At 43.6% G+C, this 18,262-nt stretch overlaps 1 protein-coding gene across 8 annotated transcripts in view; it reads right to left on the bottom strand.

The window, feature by feature from the left end:
• Positions 1-18,262, bottom strand: part of arhgap32b (Rho GTPase activating protein 32b) — a 389,535-nt gene that overhangs the window by 33,830 nt on the left and 337,443 nt on the right. For all 8 annotated transcript variants that reach the window (XM_052039785.1, XM_052039788.1, XM_052039787.1 and 5 more), the window contains 5 exons: positions 18,030-18,132; positions 2,749-2,893; positions 1,717-1,799; positions 953-1,060; positions 273-418 (listed from right to left, as the gene is read on the bottom strand). In XM_052039785.1, the coding sequence (XP_051895745.1) occupies positions 273-418; positions 953-1,060; positions 1,717-1,799; positions 2,749-2,893; positions 18,030-18,132 (585 nt within the window). The remainder of the gene's footprint in view (positions 1-272; positions 419-952; positions 1,061-1,716; positions 1,800-2,748; positions 2,894-18,029; positions 18,133-18,262) is intronic.

Here is an 18,262-nt window from a genome sequence, read left to right as displayed (position 1 = left end):
AGGCTCTAAACTGATTCCCAAGTCCTAGTCTCTCCAAGCACCAAAAACACTTCCCCATCTTGAAAATGTTGATTAGATCACCTGCAACTCTTAATTCAAGGACTACCTGTCCCCCTGTAATTTAACTCTAGAAGTGCACACACTTATGCTGCAACCCCTCCAAGCCCAGTTTATTGTACCAGAATATGATGCCCAAAACTGCTTGTCCCCTCACAATGGTCTGACCACATACAGACTCACTGAACGGTATGGGAGAGTGGCCTGAGACATACCTGCTCCCTCCCGGATTACAGAGCTAAGCTTGGGGCTGAATAAGACGTCCACATGATTGAGAATGAACTCCACCACTACAGACTGAATCCGAACTTCCATGAAGGCAGCTGTGCCACTGAAGCAAGCAGATTCGATCTGCCGGGACCTGGGAAGAAAGATAGATCAGGTACAGTTAAAGAGGGATACAAGCTGTTCCTCCCAGTAACAATGAGCGTGTGTGTGTGTGTGAGCGAGCAAATAGCACAGACCTCGCCCTCCACCACCCCACTTCCAAACAGAGACCCCAGCCATGCAGCACACTCCTCACTCCCAATAATCCAGTAGAGGCAGCTGTCGTCAGTTTGCATGTGGAAAACAATGCTACATTTACAGATAACATCGCTGGCAGGCAGCGTGCAGTTAGGAAATGAGGGGGACCCACTTCAGTTATACTGATCACACTTTAAATATGTGTAACAGTAACTCCATCAGTAATCCTGTGGGCTAACCTCTATACGTTCCTGGATGTTTTTCACTACCCCGTTCCAGCACCATCCATCACAAAGGTTATCAGCTGCCCACAACAACTGGTATGGTGTTGGCCATATTGATCATGGCAGTCAGCTTTGGTACAGAGCAGTAGTAACACTTCAATATCTGTGCGATGTGGACCTGAGATTATCAGTGTGTTTGATCTCACCTCAGAAGGTTTGGAGCCCAGACGATAGCTAGGTTCTTGGTGTGCATGTTGGTGATGTAACTGTAGGTTGCCAATTGAGCCAAATGCCTCATCAGAAATTCGAGAGTCCTGGACACCAATAAAACACGTTATCTAAATTTTAGCACACTATCTACACAGGACAGAAAGCAGAAATTTCACAAGTCACATTTCACCCTAATGGTGCTAAGGCAGCCAACTGAAAACAAGTAGAAAGGTTATAGGAGTGATGTGCATTAATCCAGTGATGTTAATGCAACTCTGTTTACAACTTGGAAATGAGTAAAGTGACAAAGGGTTGCCGGGAAGTGAGGGAAGTAGCACACTATGTCCCAAACCACTCTTCAAGAGGAGGCTGGCACACAACTCGTGTCAACAGTCGTGAATAGAAGCTGCGTGCAACAGTGTCCCAAGTGAGCAGATCCTAGGAACACCGATGGGTTTTGATGTGGTAGAGATAGTTGTGTAACCGGTGTGGGGTCACAGCAGGCTAGAAAGGCAGACCCAACACCCAAACCTACCCGTGTCGCAGCAGTTAACTTTCTCCATTTGTGTGCTGCGACTGTATTTTCTGTACCAGAAATTACAGAGATACTACTCCCACTTTAAAAAGGAACACAGAGATTTTAATCCATTTGAAATTCAACCTCCTTCATGTTTCCCTAAGCAGAAGAATTATATGACAGAACAGACGTACAGAAATACATTGGAGTGTTCAAAGCATTCATCAGTCCGTGTGCACCTACCTGTAATGAGGAGGAGGAAGCTGCTGGATGACGTCATGAATTTTAACCAAGCGATCCTCATCAGAAGCCACTGATACAGAATCCTGTAGGACACAAGCGGCCAAAGTAAACAGCACTCTCTAAGAGTCACGAAGCAAAGCCACTCTCCCCAACACAACAGAATAGCCCCTCCCTCCTCAACAGGAATTACAGTGTGGCTAGGGGTGACAGTAAAGGCTGAGGGGTTTGAGTTTTACCCTGCACATCTACGTGTATTTATTCCTTTGCACACAAGTGAATAAATGCAAGCACCAGAATTTGTTGTTATGAATTTGAACACAAGTTGCAAAGTTAGCTGAAGAAACAAGTGGAAGAGCACACTTTGTATTTGCCTGATTGCTGTGGTGGGAGTGTAACTATTTTCCTGCGTTTCAGGTATTTCTGGTCTATGCCCAAGGTGTACTGTTGGGTGTTGATGCTCCTCTGGGCCTGTGTGGCATTGTCATTCACTCTCAATGCATGTTAGTTCAGGAAAATGCACTATATTTTCCTCTTCACATTTGAATCATATCAGAGAAATCAATTGAATCAACTTCATCCTACTTGCTGAACTGTCTCTGACATGTATAATTACCAAGGACATTTCATCTACTGAGGAATAATTTCTGCTCAGTGCCTCTCGCATAAAGACACACAGATAAATAACCTGTATTCCACTACTAATGTCGTAGGTGTCTGAAATCACACGGGTATTAGTAAGAGTCAGCACACACTCAGCCAGCGGTAAGCACCCTTGGCTTGGACTTGGGACTGAGTATGTCAGCATGAAAATGATGGATGCAGAGGAAAAGCAGAAGTGAAATGTGCCCAGTAAGCCTGCAGTGAGGCAGTTTCTTTGAACAAAGAAAGTACAAATCGTCAGCCAGGCACATGCTGGGCCAAGGATGATCTGATTGCCATGCTATGGTGCTGCACAAAATCACTGCCAATTCAATTATACAACCATTAACCCCTGAACGTTGCTTTTAATGCTCTCATTGCAAAAGTACTTACTGAAAACTTGTCATATAATTGGTAGGTCAGCAGTGGGTTAGGTAATTCTCTGAAGTAGAGCTTGCACAGGGACCCAACACAATGGATATCCTGGAGATAGAGATCCTTCGTCAACTCGGGAATCTGCTCAGAGTCAAATTCGTGCCTATAAGAGAAGTCCAAATAAACGGTGTCCAGTGAAGAAGCACAGACAGAAAGATGATGAGCAGCTCATACTTCACTTGATCTTCCTTTCACACGCCAAGCCACTTCAGTACAAAGACTGCTCCCTTTTCTTCAGAGACAATCCCTCCTTCCCTGGGATATACTTAGAGAATCTTTGCTACATTCCCTCTGAAAAATACATCCTTTCTTAGATAAAGAGATCAAAACCGTACATATTCCAGGTGCGGTCTTACCAAAACTCCAGTTAATTGCAGTGGGACTTCTTTACCCTTAAAGACCAATCATTTTGTCATGAAGTATACCCATTGCATTTGCTCTCCTTATTTCTTATTTATGATTTCTTATGATTTGTGTACAAGCAGATCCAAACCTGTTTAAAAACCGCCATTCTCCAGTCCCTTACTATTTAATAAGTCATCTATATTTCTATTTCTTCCTACTCAAATGGATGACTTTGCATTTCGCCACATGATATTCCATCTATCCTGACCCTGTTCACTTTCCCGACCTGTCTATATCTCATTCCAACCTTTTGCTTCCTCAGTGCTTATCTTCCCATTTAGCTTTGTATTATCAGACAACATGGATATATTTCACTCAGTTCCTTCAAATAAGCCACTGAAATAAATTGTAAATAGCTGAGACCCGAGCACTGACCCTTGCAGCATTTTGCTCGGGTTTGCTAAGCTGACAAAGACTCACTTTACAAGCCCAAGATGAACTTCAAAAAATTGAGGCCAAGTTGAGAACAAAACAGTCAGACTTCTGGACAAGTAATACTGACCTTTTATCAGCAGTGGTAATTTGCAGGTCAGTAAGGATATTCATTTCTGGCTGGCAAGGTGGGGGAATAACTTAAACTATGTATTGTTATTATACATTTTACAAACATTTTCCATCTGCTAATAGTGATGTTGGCTTGTAGCTCTAGTGGAGAAGCAACTGCTCTCCTTCCTCATCAACAGTCTACATCCTTCAGTGAGGACAAGGGACTGTTCAGCTCAGCACTTGGGGCCGATGACCCAGAGGGTGCAGGGGAGGCTACCTTGCTCCCCCCTCCACATCCAAGCTCAAGAAAGCACAGCCTCAACACTCAGCTACGTCCAGCCCTAGATGCAGGTTCCATTGCCCTGACAAATGCCTCTTACTGGTGAGGCAGACTGACTCCTTGAAACCATTGCTTTTCCTCTTGCACTACCTTGATTTGCTTACGTTTGAAATGATTTATTTGGATGGCAAGCAAAATATAGCTTTTCCACTGTATCAGTTCATGTGACAATAATAAGCCAATTACCATTGCAAATTGGCCACCAAACTCACCATTTTTCGGAGTTCTCTGATAATTGCTGACTCCTGATCTTATTTCTCTCACTTTCTACAAATCAAAGGTGTAGCCGTTAGCACTTACACGGGTCCCAGCTACACCTGTCTTTTCATCGGCTGTGTGGAACGATCCTTGTTCCTAACCTCCTCTGGCACCACTCTCCAACTTTTTCTCCGCTATATCGATGACTACATTGGTGTTGCCTCCTGCACCTATGCAAAGCTCCTCAAATTCATCAACTTGCTACTAATTTCAACCCTGCCCTCAAATTCATGGACTATTTTCAACATTTCTCTCCCCTTTCTTGACCTCTCTGTCTCCGTCTCAGGAGACAGACCTTCCACAGACATTTACTACAAATCCACCGACTCTTGCAGCTACCTAGACCACATCTCCTTCCACCCTGTCGCTTGTAGGGACACCATCCCTTTCTCTTAGTTTCTCCGTCTCTGCAGCATCTGTTCTTGAGATGAGGCTTTCCACTCCTTGTCCTCCTTTTTTCATAAAACTTGGCATTTTCCCCCAGTGTGGCTGATGGAGCCATCTCCTGCATCTCCTCCATTTTCCCCCAGTGTGGCTGATGGAGCCATCTCCTGCATCTCCTCCATTTTCTCCCAGTGTGGCTGATGGAGCCATCTCCTGCATCTCCTCCATTTTCCCCCAGTGTGGCTGATGGAGCCATCTCCTGCATCTCCTCCATTTTCCCCCAGTGTGGCTGATGGAGCCATCTCCTGCATCTCCTCCATTTTCCCCCAGTGTGGCTGATGGAGCCATCTCCTGCATCTCCTCCATTTTCCCCCAGTGTGGCTGATGGAGCCATCTCCTGCATCTCCTCCATTTTCCCCCAGTGTGGCTGATGGAGCCATCTCCTGCATCTCCTCCATTTCCCCCAGTGTGGCTGATGGAGCCATCTCCTGCATCTCCTCCATTTCCCCCAGTGTGGCTGATGGAGCCATCTCCTGCATCTCCTCCATTTTCCCCCAGTGTGGCTGATGGAGCCATCTCCTGCATCTCCTCCATTTCCCCCAGTGTGGCTGATGGAACCATCTCCTGCATCTCCTCCATTTCCCACATTTTTGCTCTCACCCCACCTCCCCCAACAGAACGGACAGCGTTCCCCTCTCCTCACCTCTCACCCCACCAGCCTCCACATCCTGCACATCATTCTTTGACATTTCCACCAGCTACCACGTGATCCCACCACAGTCACATCTTTCCCTCCCCACCCCCTTCTGCTTTTGGCAGGGATCACTTTCTCAGTGACTCCCTGGTTTGCTCATCTCTCCCCACCCATCCCTCTCCCTCCCCAGGCACCTTCCCCTGCAACCGTAGGTGTAACACCCATCCCTCCACCTCCATCCAGGGACCTAAGCAGCCCGTCCAGGTGAGGCAAAGGTTCACACACGCTTCCTGCACCCTTGTCTATTGCACTTGGTGCTCTTGACGTGGCCTTCCCTACATCGGTGAGACCAAGCGCAGACCAGGCGCGCACTTCGCCGAGCACCTGCTCTCTGTCCGCAGCCGTCACCAAGAGCTCCTGGTTGCAGCCATTCCCCGCCGACCTGTCTGACCTCGGCCTCCTCCACTGCCAGGGTGAGGCGCACACACAAACTAGAAGAACAGCACCTCATATTCCGCCCACGTAGTCTACAACCCGACAGCATGAACACTGAATTCTCTAATTTCAGGTAAGCTGCCCCCACCCCCTGTGCCTTTCTGTCGCCCTCTGAGTTACCTAGGCCCCCTCACACACACCCTTACCAAGCCATCCCCCTCAGCTCCAGGTTTCGTTCCCCTCCCCCACCTACATCCGCCCATCACCCACACACTCCTCCCACTCGGCCCCTCCCCCCTCCCCCCGTTTCATTCTGCCCACCATCCTTCCTTTACGGGTCCCACTCACCACCTTCCCTCATCAGACCCCAGCCCTTTATCCTCTCTACTTATCACCTTCCAGCCTGCCACTTTCTCCACCCTTCCCCTCCTCACCTGACTCCATCTGCCAGTTAATCCCCCTTCATCTGGATCCACCATTCACTTGCCATTTCTTGCCTCATTCCTCCTCCTCCTCCCCCCCCCTCACCTCTTTGTACTGGTTATCTCCCCTCAGTCCAGATGAAGGGTCTTGATCTGAAACGTTGACTGTCCATTTCCCTCCATCAACATTGCCTGAACCGCTGAGTTCCTTCAGCAGCTCATTTTTTGCTCTGAGTTCACTGTTCCCTTCACACACCCGTCTATCACGCCACCACTGCTGTATCTCTTCCTCTCCTTTCCAAAGCATGGGTTTGGAATAGACAGAAAAAGTGTTGGTGTGAACTATGTTAGAAAGAGGTACAGTGTGATGGGGTGATGGTCCAGGCCAAAACACGGCACGAGAGGCTGAATATCGTCACATCCATACTTCCTGCAAAATTACAATTCAGGAAGGGCCTTGCGCGTTTATTTCCACTCACCTTTGAGTGTTAACCAATCCTTATCCCAATTTAATATACTGCCCACAATCCTCTGAGCCTAACTTCATGCAATAACTTGTACTGTAATTTATAAAATGCAGTTTGAAAATCCAAACACACTGCATCGGTTGGCTCTGCCTTATCTACACAGCAAGTTACATTCACAGAAAGCCGAAAAGATTTGTCAAATAACATTTCCCTTCGACATATGTAGATTGAATTTCCTCAGTCATGTTATCTGTTTCCAGGTGTTCTGTTACAACGTTCCCATTCTCAGGTTCCAGCCTCTGTTCTATCACTGATGCAGGTTAACCAGTCCAAAGTTCTCAGTTCTTTCTGCCACGAGCTTCCTTTTCTTCCTTCCATCCATGGGGACCATCTCAAATCTAAGAATCCTCCACATCCGCAGCTCCCTCCTTCAAAACCAAGGTGGTAAGCCAACAAGTTCAGGAAACGCCTTGGCTTTTAGTTAAATGTCTCCAGCACTATTTCGAGCTGATACCAATGTATTTGAATTCCTCATTCTCACACGTTGTTTGGATCCCACTATCTGCAGATTTTTCACCTGTGATTCCCCAGAGGTCCTGTACTACAAAAGTACTAATTCACTACCCCACCAAATGATGTTAAATTTGATGTAACCTAGTTCCTCATTAGTTCCATAAGAACACAAGCTAAAGGAGTAGGAGTAGCCCAGTTTCATCTCTCGAGTCTTTCAATAAAACCAAGGCTGATCCGTTCTTGACCTCAACACCATTTGCCCACTCCTTCCTCGTATGTGTTGACTCCCTTGTCAAACACTGTTTTGAATGTATTCAATAACTTTGGCTCCACTGCCCTCTGGGGTAGAGAACTCCAAAGAATCACAGCCCTGAGAGAAGTAAATCCTCTCCTCTACTTGAAATGGATTACCCCTTATTCTGAAGACTCTTAATTGTAGATCCCCCCAGGAGAGGAAACACCTTCCCAGCATCCACCCTGCCAATCACCCTCAAAATCTTATAGGTTTCATTAAAATCACTTCTCATTATTCTATACAAGTACAGATGCAATCTGTTCAACCTTTCTTCATACATCAGCCCTTTTACCCAAGCAATTAACCTAGTGAACATCTGTATCGTCTCCAATGCAAGCACATGCACAGCACTAACAGCCAGCGCCCAGTAAAGTCACAGCACATCTGCCCCACTTTTATATTCCTTACACCTCTCACAATAACGGCCAGCATTCTTAATTATTTGCTCTGCCTGCAGGCTAAAGACTTGTGTTTCAGGTACGAGGACTCCAGATCCCTTTGTACCACCACATTTTGCAGTCTCACTCCAATGAAATAACATGATTCCTCATTCTACTTACATCACTGGTATCTACACAGACCACAACAACTTCAGAAATCTAGATGATAAACTTTGAAACTTTGCCCTAGGTCTCTCCAGCTCCCTCTCCTTAAACATATTTCTTTCAGAAACTGTTTATCTATCCTTTTGAATACTTCCCTCATTGTAAATTTTTTTGTTAAATTGCACTTCTGTGAATTGCCGCAGAAGATTTTCTACAGCAAAGGAACTATAAAAAGATTGGCTGATGTTGCTAGATTTAAAACAGACTCGTGAAGTGAAACAAACGAAGAGATTTTCCCTTATCCCTATCAGACTGCTTTGGTCTTGGAATGCAACAGTGTCTATGTACTGCAGCAGCTGGAACATGCTGTGGAGAAACCTGGGCTGCACAGCTCTCCTAAAGCTGAAGATAAATCAACAGGAAATCTTTGAAGTATTACTGAGTGAATTAGAAATCAATCATACTTTATTAGTTTAAAAGGAGGGTGCGTAGACAAAGCAACAGCAGCATTGGGCAGAGTCAACATGGATTGATGAAAGGGAAGTCATATTTGACAAATTTGTTTTTGGAGGATATAGCTAGTGGAATTGTTAAGCACAAACTACATTTAGAATTTCAGAAGGCCTTCAATAAGGTGCCACATAGGAGATTATCAAACAAAAATCGAGCACAGGGACCTAAGGGGTAATATACAAGTGTGGGTGGAGTACTGTAATGGACAGAAAACAGAGAGTTGGAATATGTTTGTAAATTAAGGGATGTTTGTAAAATAAGCACTCAGCTCAGGTTGCTTTACCTGCCTGAATCCCCTTCACGTCTTCCTGTCGCAACCACAAGACTGCTGCCTGACTGCAAGACTGAATCACCATTCTTTCTCAGTGACATATCACAGTACAGTGTCTAATGCTTAGAATGGGGCCATGTGGAACATCATGGTCACAACAGGGCAGAATAAAGGTTCAGAGCCCGTGTAAGAATGTCGTGGTATTTCCGCTGGTCAGCAACAGCAAGATTGCAGGTGGCTCAATTTATGGTTAGGTTTTAACACAAGGGGGCTACAACCAGCATAGTATGTTTCACTGCGGAGATGTAAGCAATGAAGGAGCTAAGAGAATGGGCCTGAGGTCAAAGGAAGATAGAAACATAGAACAATTAACACACAAGACATTTAGCCCATCATGTTTGCGGCAGTCGATAAAGCACTACCTAACCAAACCCCACCTTCCAGGACGAGATCTGCAGTTTGGCAGATCATGGTTCATCAAGGACACATCCAAGTACTTCTTAAACCTGGTAAGTATTGCCGTCTCTGCTACCCTTTCAGGCTGAGAGTTCCAGACTCCATCACCCACTGATGAAAACATTTTCCCTCACCTCCCCTCTGATTCTTTCACTAGTTACTTAAATCTCTCCCCTGGCTTTTGACCTCCCACCAGTACTTAGATTTGACTATTAGTCTGAGAGCAAGATGCCTTCAAGTGTCTCCTGAACTGCGTGGTTTTTGTGTGTGTGTGTGTGTGTGTGTGTGTGTGTGTGTGTGTGTGTGTGTGTGTGTGTGTGTGTGTGTGTGTGTGTGTGTGTGTGTACGTACACACATGCACACAGTGACACATAACCATCGCTATGTTATCTGTACAGTAAGGAATTTTTAATAACAGCAGCTGGATATTATAAGTTGGTGCTTAGTTCTGGATGAGCCATAAGATCATCTTGCTGACTGGTGACTATCCACAATTCATCTTGTTGCTGGCAGGGTTTAGCTGTATTTACAGCTGCAAATTATCTTGATGGAGAGGGGGCGGCTGGTGGGGACATGAGAATTTGAAAATGTTTTAATTGTCTCCTGTCTTTTAATTCAAATAACAGTTGTATTAATGTACGATCAGAAAGGGACTCAGATGCAGGTGAGATTTGTGTCACGTACACCAGGGTGCAATGAACTCAGATCACTGCAGTCAGCAGTCCTCAGTGCTTCGCACTGCTAGTGACAGTGCACTGCTGAAACGTGCTGCTCACAAAACAGTCAGCCTTGTGGATGGACCATTGTGATGTCTGCTGTTGCTCAAGCTCCAACACACGGAACTTGAACTCCTCCAGCTGGACACACTTCCTGCACCTGTCTGTGTGGGATACTTCCTGCACTTACAGCTTAAAACATTCAATAAAATCATTTAAACATATGGTCAAGTATCTATCCTCATGGCACTACCAAGTCTGGAACTCGTTAGATAAAGAAACTGCGGAACAAATAAATATTTTTTGAAATAAACCTTGAAAATTCATACTGAGAATGATTTAAGAATAAAAAATGTAAAAGCAAATTACATTTATATGGCTCCTTTAAGCAGTGGAAACAGCAAAATGTTTCAAGATGCTGCAGAGAAGCATTATTCAAACAAAACTTCAGACTGGGTCACATAAGATCATCAAGGAACTACAGAAATTTATGGTGCAGGAAGAGGCCATTTGGCCTATCAAGTCTGTGGTAGCTGGGGAAGTGCTATCCAGCCTAATCCCATTTTCTACCTCCTGCTCTGTAGCCTCATTGATTATGACATTTCAGGAACATGTTCAAGTACTTTTTAAACACATTGAGGTTTAGTCTCTATCACAATACTGTCTCTATAACATATCCCACACCACCAACTGTGTTTAAATAAAGTTCTTATGAACTGCTACTTCATAAATCTCCCCTGTAACTTCATCACTTTGGCACTTTGCCCTCTAAACCAAATTAGTTACCAGCCTTGCTACCTTTAAGGATCTGTGGACATGCACACCAGGATCCCCAGGTTTCTTGACATCCTACCATTTATTGTGCATTACCTTGTTTGGCTTGCATTACTTCTCACTTCCCTGACCTGAATTCCATTTGCCATCATTCTGCCTGTCTGTTCAATCCTTGCACATTTTCCTGCAGTTTGCATATTTCTTCCCTGCTGTTAATTACACAACCATATTTAGTATTATTTGAAAACTTATTAATCATGGTTAAATCACTGACCTATACCACAAAAGAGAAAAAACACTGAACCTCGATACATACAGGGGCACATCAGCAACACAATAAACTGGGGACATAACTCATGGCACAAAGGAATACATCCTCCTCATTCTGCTAAAGATCGTGTAGCTGTGATTTCACTGACAGTCAACCTAGAGGACCAGTGGCCAAATTGATCTTTTACACTCCCTTGTTGAGAAAGCATTGATTATATATTGATTCAACTGATATTTGAAAGAAAGGTCTGGAGACAAATAAAACATTTTCAAGCTCTCTCCTAATCGCTCCATTAAAATAATTTACAGCTGTAAGTTCAGCTAAAACAGCCAGCTAAAAGACCCGCCTTCACACCAGGGTGTCTCCATCATGTTGCTTGGCACCTGTAGTGCTCTGGTCTTATCAAGCTCAGCTGGATCAAAGCACCAACTTTTGCCACAGTACGGATCACATCTCTCAAGCATTCTCTCTCTCCTAAAAACACACACACAGCTGCTCACTGTCCCTATCCACACTAATCCCATATACCTGCAGTAGGTCCGCAGCCTTCTGTGCCTTGGCAATTTGAAAACCTATCTGGATGTTGTGAAGGTATCTGCCTCCACCGCCTCTTCAGGCAGCACATTCCAGACTCCAACCACATTCTGTGTGGGAAAAAAAGTCCCCTCCCTCTCACCTTAAACCTATGCCCTGATGAATCGCCTCTGCACCCTCTCCAGTGCAATCACATCGCTCCTACAACACTGCGAAGAGGACTGCATGCAATTTTCCAGGTGCAGCCTGACTGATGTTTCAACATGTTTCACGTTTCAAGCTGTAACATGGTGTCCAGCTCTTGTATTCTATGCCATGGCCAATGAAAGCAGACATTCCATATACCCTCTTTGCCATCTTATCCAGCTGAGCTGCCACTTTCAGGGATCCATGAACTTGTACCCCAAGGTTCTTCTGTATATCAATGCTCCCGAGGGCTCGACCATCTGTGTACATCCTACCATTATTTGCCTTCCCAAAATGTATCATTGTGCACTTTTCAGGATTAAATTCAATTTGCCTTTGCCCTGCCCAACTTTTCAACTGATGTATGTCATGCTTAAGCAACCTTCCTCATCATCTACACCACGACCAATTTTTTTGTGTTATCTGCAGACTTACTTACCTTACCTCGTACATTCACATCCAACTTGTCAAACATCAAGGATTTCAGCACGATCCTTGTGGTACACCATTGGTCACAGACTTATAGTCACAAAAGCAACTCTTCACCACTGCCTCCTATTATCAATTTTAGCTCCAGTTTGTCAGCCTGCCCTGGATCCTGTGGGCTCAAACCTTCTGGACCAGCCTACCATGCAGGACCTTGTCAAAAGCCTTACTTAAGTCTGTGAACACCACAACTACCACACTCCCCTCATCAATGTGCTTACTTACCTCCTCAAAAAATTCAAATTTATGAGGCAGGATTTCCCATGAACAGAGCCATGCTGACTATCCCTGATCAAACCCTGCCTTTCCTGTCACTTAGAATGTATTCTCTCTCATTCTTTCTCTCTCTCTCTCACAAACACATAAACACACACACACAAAGAGCTGAAAATGATTTTTTATAAAACTGGCACAAAACTTAGACAATGCATCAGACTCTTCCATCACAATTCCAGGCTGCATCTTGTGCCAGTGGCAGGACAGATCAGAGGTGGTGGCAAGGTGACAAACCGGCCAGAGGGAGTTGCACCTGGAGTCCTCAACATTGACTCCTGACCTACAAAGTCTGATGGCATCAAATCAAACATGAGCAAGCAAACCCCCTCCCGATTACCAGTCATTGTCCTCCCTCAGCTGATGAATCAGGACAGTTCGGGGGTCTAAAACCAGACGGCATAAGTTTAAGATAAAGGGTAGAATGTTAAGAGAGGATCTGTGGACAAGTTCTTTTACCCAGAGGATGGTTGGGGGAGTGACGGAGAGAGGGACTCTCACGACATTTTCGTAGTATCTAGAGTGGCACAGGGAAAGACACATTTATGCCTACTGTTTCCAGTTAGCTAGCCAAAAATCTACATCAATACATTACCTGCTATATGATGAGCTTTTATTTTCTGCCATAACCTTTACTGTGGCACATTATCAAATGCTTTCTGTAATTCTACGTATAGTACATCAACCAGTTCCCCATTATCTATGGACGTTACTCCGAGTTTTATTAAGTGGCTTACTAAAATATTTTTAATAATGGCTCTTAAAAATTTCCAATAATCTAACTGGCCTTTATTTAAAAAGGGAGGGGGAGAGAGAAGGAAACTAAAGCTATATTTGCTATCATCCAATATAATATAATGTACTCTGAACCTAGGGAATTTTGGAAAATTAAAACTAAAACAACCATCACAATAGCTACTCCCTTTAAGACCCTAAGGGGAAGTCCATTGGGACCCTGAGACCTGTCAGCCCACTGATCCATCAAGTTACTCAGCACCACTTCTTTGGTGATTGTAATTTTCCTGAGTTCCTCATCCCTTCAATTCCCAATTTACAGTTATTTCCGGGACATTATTTGTGTCCTCCATAGTGAAGACAGATGCAAAATACCCGTTTAATTCATCTGCCATTTCCTTGTCTTCCATTATTTGTTCCCCAGACTTGCTTTCTACAGGACCAACAGTCATTTTGATAACTCCTTACTTTTTAAAATATTTATATAACTTCTTACTATGATTTTTTTCTTAATTTCTGGATAGCTTTCTTTCATCCTCTAATTTAAGATCACACTTTTGTAACGTTCACAATCTCTGAATGTTCAAACCATACAATCAATGATGTACAGTGATGTAAATGCAGCTACAGTTGTTGTGCAAATAATACCTTCAGCACTGCATCCAAACATCATCTTGGCTTTGGAAGCTAATCCTATGTACTCATCCTTAAAAAAGATTAAAAAACAGCAAAACCAGACATTTTAAAAATTTCCAGGCACAAAGTATAACACAGATAAGAAATGCTGAATTGGAGAACTCTATGTGGTATGCACCAGAAATAACCTTGGGGCAGGGCAAGAATACAACAGAAAACCCAGATCTGTATATACTCTGTAGCTTTTCTCACTCCTAGAATGCAGTTTCTCTGCAAAGATACATTAGCTATTACACCTATTGTATTCTTATCTTTCCCCCTTCTCCATTTTCAGCACTTCGAGCCGGACCACTCCCTCCAGGAACCTTTGCTCCAACACTCTTCACACGGCGTCTTACCATGCAACCTATGCTTTCACCTCTTCCATTCCCACCATCCAAAGCCTCAAGCACTTCCTGAGGTGACAAAACAGGGACAAGGTGACTGTGTAAGCTTGACACTGAACTTGTTCGTCTGTCATTCTGACCTGATGTGCTCCAAGATGGCTCAATGTAAACTCAAGATGCAGCACTTCATCTTGTGACCAAGTTCATGTCAACCTTCAGACCAAATTCTGAATGCAACTATTTTACATAACCTTCACTTCCAGTGTTTTAATTAAGATTTCCATCATCAACAATATTTTCCTTTGGTAATTTCAGATATGATTCTGCTTCTCTCATTGACACCTTCCCAAGACCAACATTTTGTTTCTTTTCTTTTTCATTCCTGGCATGGAAATACAGCTGACTTTCACTCCATCACAGACCTTCCCTTCCATGCCCCCTTTCCCTGCATCTGAATACTAGTTTACCTTTAACTGATTCCTCTGCTCTTAACCCTCTCTCTTTCTCTCTATGGATGCAGTCCAACCAGTCTGTTTACTGCATATACTGTGTGTTGTTTTACATTCCATTCATGCCTTTCTACAAAAAAATGTGTACTCATGCTGAGGGTATTTTAGTTTGTAAGGGAGTAAGTAGTTGACATGGTTCTTGTCTGTCAAAGAACTGAAGCAGCACAGAGAGAGACCGAGAGAGCAAGAGAGCGAGAGCACGAGAGAGAGAGAATTTGGCCCATTAAATCTTTATTGACTTTTATCAGAGTAATCTGTCAGTCTCATTCCTTGCATTTTCTCCACAGCCCTGAAAATTATTTTCCCTCAAGTGCCTATACAATTCTCCTTCCAAAGCTCTGATTGCTTCAATGAAAGTGGCCTGTGGGAAGCTCAGCGCCTCTTTTACACAAAAAATTTATTTTCTACTCAATAACTCCTCTATAATTCCCAGACGTGCCAAAACTACGGTTTTTCTCAGAATCTCTCCTACTCTTGGACAGGGAAAACTGGGAGCTGAGCTTCCTCGCACCTGCAGCCTCTCTAATATATTTCCTCCCATGTTTAATCAGCACGACTACACTCCACTGAATAGGCTTCTGTTCTTCCATTGTCAATGCTTGTCAACAGCAGGTGCAAAACAACAACATTAAGCATACTCTCCATATACAACACCACTTGGGCCCAGCACACTGTAGGTCTTAACAAAATCAGAGCTGCAGACTTCAAACAGCAAGAACCAGGAACATGTTGTTACACTGCAAAAGGGAGGCTAATCCTCAGGGATCTCCGTCATTGCTGCTCACCTGCACTCACAGAAAAAATATACAGAGCTTTTCAGAGGAGTCAGCACCCAATGGATGAGTTAGGATCAAAAGAGACCTTTCTGCTTTGAAAGATTTCCTTGCATTAAATGAAATGCAAATTAGAATTTTGCTGCTATATATGGATCAGATTTTATGGGTCTGAAAATGGTCAAGCCATTGAAGGATCCGCCACTGGAAAGGATCCACAAAGATTATTGCAAGAATTGAAACTTGGTGGTAGCGCTGATCATTTACAGACTTTCATTAACATGTACATAGCAAATACTGAAATAACACACAAAAAAGTGCTGGAGGAACTCAGCAGGTCAGGCAGCATCTATGGAGGGAAATGAGCAGTCGACATTTCGGGCCAAGACCCTTCATCAGGACTGAAATACCCTCCTTTTTGAAAGTGGCACATACAATTCTATAAATGAATACTTAATGAAAATGAAGAAACAGCTAAATGTTGAAATATAGACTAACAGTTGAAGTATAGAGTAAATAAAAACACACAAAAAATATGTATGTTGGATTGCTGATGAGACTTTTACCCACAGCAAGCAAAGTGAACAGCATCTGACCTTATATACATGCCACACAGCATAAAACCATGAATGGCTGTAGTGCTGGCAGCTCTACCACAGGCTCAAACAACAAGCTCCCTCTTACCGCGAGCACAGGCTGAGAAACACTTCAATATGTAAAAATCCTGCAGAATTTTATAACACAGCAGAAGGTTATTATTCCCATTGTCCATTTCACCTATCTGAAAGGATTACAGGTGTCCTTCAGAGATGTTCCAGGGAAACTTTCTGTTAAGTGGAAAAGGTGTTTCCCACTAGTTTCAATGTCAAAAACAGAATCACTTTAACGTAGCAAGTCAAGCAGCATCCGTAGAAAGAGAAACCAGTTAATGTTTCAGGTCAGAGATCCTTCCTCAGAACCAGTTCTGGTGAAGGGTCTTTGATCCAAAACATTAACTGGCTTCTCTTTCCACAGTTGCTGCTTGACCGGCTGAGCTCTTCCAGCACTTTCTGCTTTTGTTTCGGATTCCAGCATCTGCAGTTTTATTTGTTTTCCTTCAATGTCAAAAATGTGGTTGTATTCTGGAGCTTCAGTCTAAAACACCTAAACATTTAAAAATCCATCAATGTGTATCTGAAATAATAAAGTATTGTTTTATTTCAAGTAAAATATTAAAAACATACATAATGACAAGATGTCACCCCCTTCTAGCTCTTGCTCTCTCCCTCTCTCCCCACTGGCTCACCAGCCCTCCCCCGTGGATAACATATTGGCATGGATAAAGGAATAACTGACTAATGCAAAACAGATAGTCGGAATAAATGGGTCATTTTCAGACTGGCAATCAGTAACCAGCAAGGTAACACAGGGATCAGTGCTGGGCCTCAACTACTTACAATCTATATTAATGACTCGGATGAAAGGACTGAGTGTACTGTTGCCAAATTTGCTGACGACACAAAGTTAGGTAGGTTGGCAATTTGAGAGGAGCATACATAAATCCTCCTAAGGGATATTGAAAGGTCAAGTGCATGGGTAAGTACTTGGCAGATGAAATACAAATGTGGGAAAATGTGACGCTATTCACTTTGGAAGGAAGAATGAAGTTATTTTTTAAATGGAGTGAGACTGCAAAATGTTGTGGTACAGAGGGAAGTAGGGATCCTAGTGCATGAAATACAAAGTACACAGATGTAATAAATAATTAGAAAGACCAATAGCATGTTGGCCTTTATTGCCAGAGGTAAGGAGCATATAAGTAGGGAAGCATTGATGCAATTCGACAGGGCATTGATATCCCTGGAATACTGCATATAGTTTTGATTTCCATATTACGTGTGGGAACCAAAGGAAATTTAATGAATATTTCTCTTCAGTTTTCACTGTGGAGAAAACGATGGAAGCTAAGGAAACGGGGGAAATGAGTGGTGTTGTCTTGGACCACATACGAATAGGCAGGCCTTAAAGTGGATAAATCCCCAGGACCTGATCAAGTGCATTCTCAGACCTTGTTGGAAGCTGGAGAAGAAATTGCAGAGGCCTTGCAGAGATTTTTGCTTCATCTCATTTAACATTCATTCCCTTCACCATTGGCACACTATGTACCACCTACAAAATACAATGCAGTTATTCACCTGGACTACTCAACTTATGACTACTAAAGGCAGTGGATACAAGAGAACACCATCCCTCCAAGTTACACACCATCTCGATCTGCGAATATATCGCTGCTGTTTCATCACTGCACGGTCTAACTCCTGGAACTCCATACTGTATAGCATTGTGGGAAGCCAATAGTGAATGTAACACTCAACGTTTTCTTCCTCTATATGCAGCAGGATGTCCATACTGTTGCATTCCAGCCCACTTGCAATAAAGGCCAAAGCTATAATTTGAGATCAACTGTCATGCCAAACACTCTAATACAGCAGCTTACCGTAGCTTCTGAATATTTGATGCAATTCCCGAAAGTCGATAAATGCCATCCACCACTCCATATTTTTCAATAAAATCTGTGCAGCTTTTGAGTACCTGGGGGACTGAAGAGAAGGGAAAACTCACAAACTCAGGAAAAAAGAAGCATTCCTCATAAGCACAAGGCAAGGGAAACTGCTACAACTACTTTCACGGTCAGAAGACCAATTTCCTTCTTTGTCTCTTCCAAAAGGT

The sequence above is a fragment of the Pristis pectinata genome, chromosome 27 (genome assembly GCF_009764475.1).
Source record: "Pristis pectinata isolate sPriPec2 chromosome 27, sPriPec2.1.pri, whole genome shotgun sequence".
Lineage (NCBI taxonomy): Eukaryota > Metazoa > Chordata > Chondrichthyes > Rhinopristiformes > Pristidae > Pristis > Pristis pectinata.
The sequence above is the reverse complement of the archived record's forward strand: the minus strand, read 5'-3'. Positions and strand labels throughout refer to the sequence as shown.